Raw genomic sequence first — 7,473 nt, forward strand, 5'->3', positions numbered from 1 at the left:
GTATGTGTACGCGTGTTACTGTTTGTGTGTGTGTGTGGGTGTGTGTGTGTGTGTCGCTCTGCTGACATGTTAAATCTCACACATGAGACTGTCAGGATTTCAGCAGATACTTATCAGTGGCAGTTAGTGCAGACAAACACTGTCACCTTCTGCTCAGCAGCCAACTGCTGCTAGAGCACACACACACACACACACATTATCCCACACAAAGAGACACACAAACATTGTTAAGTCATAGACAAAACAATGTCTTCATTGTGCTCAGGATTTGATACTTTGGGCAATAAATGTTCACGTCTGAGGGGAAATTTGCCAAAACTAACATATGGACGTGTGTCCGACATTTATTATGATTAAAATTCATCTAATTGAACACTGTGTCATAGTTTCTAATGTTTCCATCATAAAGATATGATGTCTACACGGAGTTACGTTCAAACTCAGGACTCCTACAGCTGCCTCTCTTCACGATATCCACGTGTTTTTATATTTATTCCACCACAGAATTCAGCCTGGAAACTTCTGGATTTAAATGTTCAGCCACTTTAATGTTTGGCCTGAATCCTGTGACCTCACACACACGTCTTCCTCTTTCTCTGTGTCTCCAGTTCATATCTCAAGTTCATTTTATTTACCGACCGAATATTTCACATTAAACAGAAATAGAAAAAGTTGAGATGAGAAAACCCTCAGAGCCATAATGTGTGTCTGGTCCTCACACAGATAGTAAGCCACGTCCACACACTCCTGAAGTGAAGTCCTCGCTCTGTGGTGACTCAACATGTCATCATCTCAGGACTCATGGAGACGGCCTCACGTCCTCGGGCTTCACGGGACGTGTCCCTCAGAAGCAGAAGGAGACAGGTTCACGTCCACGAGACGACAACAACAGATCTGTGACTTTCCTTTCACCCGGAGTGCTGCTCATTACTCCACGGATCAGTGTTCTGCAGCTCATGTGAAACCCGTGTTTGGAGCATGTCTTTCAGCGAGTACACACACACACACACACACACACACACACACACAGATGTGCGTCTGAAGGAACGAGTGGAGAGAGATGATCACAGATTAATGTGTCGGTCTCGTGTTTCAAACCTTGTAAAACGCTGCTGGTTCACGTTCACACTCGGTTCATGTGTTTTGTTTGTGTGATTTAAATTTTGTGTTATATCATAAAAACGGTGAAGAAAACTTTCACTGTAATTTTTTGTTAATAATAAGCTGAGTCTCAAATTAACATGAAATAATTTAGATTTAAAATGAGTTTTGACGTCAACTTTAAGCAAAGAACAGATATTTGAGTTGTTCTGTTTAATAGAGCACGATTTGAGACTCTTGTGCACAAGTTGTGTATTTGCTGTTGTCAGTTATAACGCAAATGATAACTAGCACTTTTAATACGTTTATTTTACCATGCACAAGATTAATCAAACTTCAAAAATAATTAAATTAAAGGTATATCACTAATTCTTCTATAAGAGGGCTACAACATTCAAAAGTAACTTAAATTATTTTTTTAAATACGTCAAACTTTAAAAGTTGTAAATAAGGAAACTGTTTGAGAGTTTGTATCCGACTCACTTCTGACCCAAACACAAAGCTGCTGCCAGTTAAACCTGAAAATGAAATACAAGACTTTTTATGGAAAGCGTTGGGTCTTATAAAGTTTATTAACATGAGGAAAACATCGGTATAATGTTTAAATACTCTACACAATAAAGTTATTAAACATGCACACGTAAAATATAATATACTGTACATAAATATCTCCAGCTCGTGTGTTTCCTGACGCAGTGTCTGCAGGTCTCTGGTCTGAGAGGAACCTGCTGGTTCTAGTGCAAGACGAGACACCGGCGTGGAGTCAGTGGAACGCTCGGCTCATGGCGGGTGTGGGTCGTTTCAGGATGGCTTCCACCGAGAAGGACAGCGACTCGCCGGACGCCATCTTGGTTCCCACAGGCTTGGACAGAAAGTCTTTGGCGTAGCGGTCTGTGATCTTAACAGCCTGAGCGTCCTTGGCCGATCCCTCCCTGAACTTGCGGGCGGCCTCCTCTAAGAGCTCTTTGCAGTACGGAGGCCTGAGCTCCGGCCCCACGCCTCCACCTCCTCCTCCACCTCCTCCTCCTCCTCCACCACCGCCTTTCTCATTCAGCGAGTGCTGGATGAGGGAGTGGAAGGAGTTGAGTTTCATGGACAGCTTAGCACTGTCCTTGCTCAGCTTGTTCAAGGCGTGCATGGAGTTCTGGGGGTTTTGGGGGTGCGAGTTGTTGGGGAAGGATTGTCCAAAGCCCCTCTTAGGGGGGGCGAAGGCCGAGCACTCCCTCTGCCCCCTGTGGGCCACGCCGGGGGCTTTGGGATCCGGCTGCGGGGGATTGGACGAGTCCTGCAGCGCCGCCGCTCGGGATCCTTCCAGTTTGGCGGCGAAAGCGGCCGCGGCTTCCTGCTCGGGCAGCTGGCTCTCAGCCGCCATGGCCTTGGGCTCCCACACGGCGCCCGGCTTCATGTTCTGCACCGCCGTGGCGTTGAAGAGACACTGCTGGTAGAGCAGGGCGTCCCCCAGGTTGGACGCACTGCGGGGCCACATCATGAAGCTGCCTCGGGACGGCTGCAGCGGGTAGTGGCGGTAGGTGGTGGCCACGCTGACGTTGGAGGAGATGAGCTCCACGTTGGCCGGGCCCCCGGGGTACTGCATGGACAGGTCCAGGCAGTTGGGCCCCATGAAGCTGCACAGCTCTTTGGGCTGCGGCTCCACCTGAGCGGCCGGCGAGTAGGCCGTCTTGTAGGAGTTGTACTCGGCGGCGTGGTGGACCATGCTGTTGGGGAAGATGAGCGAGGCCGCCTGGCTGGTCTCCATCAGCTCTCGCTCTTTGTACTCCCGCTCCAGCATGATGGTCTCCAGCTCCTTGTCGGCGAAGGCCCTCCTCTTCCTCATGCGGTCGCTCAGCGGGGGGGGCAGAGACGCGTTGGCCGCCAGGAACGGATCCGTCTGCACCGGACGATACCCTGTGGTCACAAGACTCCACGGTTACTGCACGGTTCACATCAGAGGTGGAGTCAAGCAGAAACGTGAACAGATCAAAACGTGCAGCAGAGACACAAAGTGGAACAAGTCTGTTAGAAAGTGCTGATCGCTGTCAGAGGGAGAAAAGAAACCCGACACAAGGCGGGAGAGGAAAGAGGGACAGAGTTAGACGGAGTTAAACCGAGACGGAGACAGAACCGAGAGACGCAGAAGAGGACGGAGATAAGACGAGTGTCTCTTCGTCTGATTGGCTGTTACCTTCCAGGATGCTCTTGGCGAGCATGGTGGACGGTCGGATGTGCCGCTGGTAGATCGACCTCCTCTCGGCTGGAAGGTGTTTCCCAGAGATGCCTTTCTTATCCTGAGAAGAAAATCAAATAAGTGATTAAAATAATATCAGGTTTTTCACAATAAAATGTCTGGAAAATAATGGAAATGACCATGAAAATCAGCAGTTACACAATTAGAACAAAACAATAGGTTGTAATAAAAGGTGTAAATTAAATCACACTGACACAACAGACACACAACAGACAAACTTCCAGATGCACTGTCTTTAAAATACCTTTTACAATAAAAAAACATTTCATTTGTTGTTTATGATTAAAGACTTTTATCTTTTTATGTGAGGTGAGGGGAGAGAGACAGGGTTCAGAACTTAAATTTGTATTTATATTTTTATTTAGCATTTTTATTGATTTTTTATAAATACACTGATGAATGATTACTGAGCGTTCAGCAAAATAAACAAACTTTTAATGAACCTTAAACTCAATCTGACCAAAGGTAAATTGAATTGTGGAAGCTGAAGTTTGGTAGAAAAACAAATCAGTATTTTCTCTGGTTGTGGCTCAAAGTGACAGATCGTCTCACAGGTTTCACTCTGATCATTAGAATCCTTCAGCCTGTCTCACTGTTAATCTGCAGAATTCATATCTCTGCTCATATGACAGAGCAGATTATTCTACGTGTGAGATTTGACATCGTGCAGGCGAAGCTGCAGTGAAGTTACAGACGAGTGGAACATGGATGGAGATATTTACACAGCTACAGACACACACTGGAGAGAGAGTGTGACACTTTGAGCCAACAACACACAAACACAGCTTGTAATCTATGATGCAGACGATGCAATGAAAGATGAGTTTAACATCGGAATTTACTTTATGTTTTAAATAAAGCAACTGGACACAAGAAAGAACTGATTAATAGAACTTATGAGAAGAGAAGTCCGGCTTCTGAAGAACACGTAATACTTTAAATCAATTAAATTTAGTTTTGTACATTTTCACAAATCACACTCAGCCTCACACTTCACAAGGAGCCACGTCCTCTGTACTGGTTTGATTTGAATGAAATTAGAATTTTATTCTATTTGATAAAGTTACGTTTCTTTGAATTGTTTTTAAATAAAATGAATAAAAGAAGCTGAATCACTTCACGAGCTGTCGTTTAATTTAAATGTTCATAATATTCAAGCTGCACAAACGACTTCTCAGTTTTAATTTAATTTAATATAATCTTAATGTTGCCTTATTTGTTGGTTTTATAAATGTCTCATATTCCTTTAGTCATTTTATATATAATGTTGTTGTTTTAAATTGTATCTCATCGTTGTTTTTGTTTGTTTGATATTTTTCTATATTTCACATATTTTAGCTGTACATCTCTTCAGTCTTATAATACACATTGTGTATATTATAACACACATTATATATTTTTAAGTACACATTAAGTGTACATGAAGAGTTTTATAAGATATAGAGTATTATATAAAACACACATTATATATATTATGAGATGAGTGTTTAATAACATTATGTGAATTATAACATGATGTGTATTATACCATGAAGAGTATTATTTAAACACAGTATTTGTATACAGAGTGAGTTTTACCTCGGTGGCCTGCTGCCTGCGGAGCGCCACCTGCGCCGCCATGACGCGCTGCCGCTCCACCACCAGCAGACAGTTGGCGCACTGACAGTCTCTCCAGCGGCAGAAGCGCTTGTGGCCCTTGAGGCAGGACACCACCCCGTGGTTCCGGCAGCGGGCGCACTTCGGGGTCCGGCTCAGCTTCCTCTGCTCCCCCGGGCCCGGGCCAACGGGACCCGGCTTGTCGTCGCTCTTCACTTCGTCCGCGTCGTCCTCCGAGGCGCCGGGGCAGGGTCCGGGTCCGGGACTGGGACCGGGTCCGGGGCTGTAGGAGTCCGCCGGGTCGTCGCTCTCCGTCTCCAGACTCTCCACGTCGATCTCAAACTCGCACCCGGTGCTGTCCGACATGTCTGCCCGAGTCCTGCGGCCGGTCCGAGCTCCGGGATCCAGTCTGGAGACAAACTGGAGTTAGAGTCTGCTGCTGGAATCTGACACGCTCATGATTCACTTTGAATAAACTTATTATAAACTTATTATATACTTATAAACCAGCCAAACTTCTGATCAACTTATACACTTCTATTAAACTCAAGATAAAGTTATCTCAAACTTTTAATAAACTTATAATAATGGATTGTGTTAGTCTCCAAACTAACACAATCCAGCTTCAAGGATTGAAACTAAAAGACATTTGTAAAAACTGTTTTTCTATCTTCTATATATTTGCTTCAACTATTTTTCTATTATTTCTCATAATTGCTGAGATAGAAGCTTATTATTATCCTATTAACAACGATCTTTGAATCTTGAAACATGACAGTGAAGATAATTAACAGCATCTTCCTGCTTGTTGATTATTCCACATGGATCAAATAAGAATAAACACTTATAAATTATTATTAAAGTAAGTTTTCCAATTAACTCCAAGAAACCAAACTAAAAGTTCAATTCATTTTTTTGCTCCTGCAGATTCATTTACATTTTCTTGCACAAAATCAAAACATTCCAAGAAGCAAAGAGTCTTATTGAGCATAAATTATATTAATGTGCAAAACGTGTTTAAAGTGCAGAGTAAAAAATAGAGTTAAAGATTTATAACTTCTGAAAGTGGCTGAACTAGAAATAAATATAAAATAGGTCATGATAGAAAAATGCTCCAGTCCAATAATGTGTCTGTCACAACTCATGCGATCGTGCACATTTAATTAAAGTGGTAACTTCACGCAGAGTTTCGAAGTTTTAGAAGTTTTAGAAGTTTTAGAAGTTTAGAAGTTTTAGAAGTTTTAGAAGTTTAGAAGTTTAAGAAGTTTTAGAAGTGTCTAACTTTGTGTTCTCTGATCTGTGGAATAAAGGAAACAGAAAGTTGTGTTTACCTCCAGAGGCTGATCACGGATCTGGTCCAGGGTTGTTGAACAATGTGCAGACGGACACACACACAGACACACACAGAGACACACACTGTGGGTCCAGGCTGGTTAATTGAAGCAGTTAATTGAGCCCCTCTCTCTTTCTCTCTCTTTCTCACTCTCACTCACTCTCTCTCTGCGTCTCTCTCTCTCTGAACTTCTCTCCTTCTTCACCTCGCTTCTATGAACCGCTGCAGTCTGAGCTCTCTTCTCTGATTGGCTGCAGCTCAACACTCACCCACCAATAGGACAGCGAGCAGTTACCCGGTGGGGAGGAGGAGGAGGGAAGGGACGGGGGGGGGGGGGGGGTTCAGCTAGTAACGACGAAGAGTAGTGTGATTACTTCTCCTGAATATCGAATCCCCATCTTAATAAATAATTTGTATATGTTAACAGCTGTTTTTAGATTTTGTTGTCTGCTGCACATTTCATACAGACAACAACTCGACAATTGCACAACTACACAACCTATATGTTTCATTGCACGTTTTAAAAACAGAGTTGAATATATAAACATAATTATTATTTGTACTTGTATGGTATGTAGTATCTTTATTCATGTTTTTAAAACTGGATGTTCTCATTGCATTTTTTTTATTTATTTATTTTATTTGCCTTTATTTAACCAGGTCGGTCCCGTTGAGATACAATGACCTCTTTTGCAAGGGAAGCCTGGCCAAGACAGCAGCATACAAAATGTCAAACAGTCACAAGACACACACAAATCACATAACACAGATCAAACAAGATAAGTTCCCTGTTCCCTTAAGATAAGGCAACAGGACTAAAGCTCCGGATTCCCACCAAAACAAGAACAAGTGTGGTATGAAGCCGCTCCAATTTCTCTCACACGAGTCTTCAAAGTGTCAAGGTTTATGAGCTCCTTTAACTTTAGGGTTTTTTGCAGTACATTCCAAGCAGCAGGTGCAGCGAACTTAAAACAGTGCTTACCAAATTCAGTGTGTACTTTGGGCATAATTAATAAATAAAGCTCATTTGAACGTAAGCAGTAATTGCTCTGGGATTTAAAGATGTACTTACATAAGTAGTGGGGGAGCAGACCCAAGATAGCTTTATAAATAAAAATATGCCAATGTATAAGGCGGCGTGCTGCCAGAGATGGCCACTCAACTCGAGCATATAAGATGCAGCGGTGAGTGAGGGCTT

At 43.1% G+C, this 7,473-nt stretch overlaps 1 protein-coding gene across 1 annotated transcript; it reads right to left on the reverse strand.

Annotated features, from left to right (window-relative positions):
- Positions 1-1,661: 1,661 nt before the first annotated feature.
- On the reverse strand, positions 1,662-6,478 carry dmrt2a (doublesex and mab-3 related transcription factor 2a). The gene is made up of 4 exons (XM_062380396.1): positions 6,274-6,478; positions 4,925-5,351; positions 3,284-3,386; positions 1,662-3,006 (listed from the first exon to the last, which is right to left on the reverse strand). Exons 2-4 carry the CDS (start codon positions 5,306-5,308, stop codon positions 1,865-1,867), a joined length of 1,629 nt encoding a protein of 542 aa, XP_062236380.1. The 5' UTR covers positions 5,309-5,351; positions 6,274-6,478; the 3' UTR covers positions 1,662-1,864.
- Positions 6,479-7,473: the final 995 nt, after the last annotated feature.

The sequence above is a fragment of the Platichthys flesus genome, chromosome 3 (assembly GCF_949316205.1).
Source record: "Platichthys flesus chromosome 3, fPlaFle2.1, whole genome shotgun sequence".
Lineage (NCBI taxonomy): Eukaryota > Metazoa > Chordata > Actinopteri > Pleuronectiformes > Pleuronectidae > Platichthys > Platichthys flesus.

What these genes read in the sequence shown, in the direction of transcription:
- dmrt2a (XM_062380396.1), bottom strand. Translation starts at nt 5,308, where the DNA reads ATGTCGGACAGCACCGGGTGCGAGTTTGAGATCGACGTGGAGAGTCTG. An exon ending in GCAGGCAGCAGGCCACCGAG is followed by an intron (nt 3,387 to 4,924) that starts GTAAAACTCACT and finishes TTTTCTTCTCAG; the next exon opens with GATAAGAAAGGCATCTCTGG. An exon ending in CGCCAAGAGCATCCTGGAAG is followed by an intron (nt 3,007 to 3,283) that starts GTAACAGCCAAT and finishes TTGTGACCACAG; the next exon opens with GGTATCGTCCGGTGCAGACG.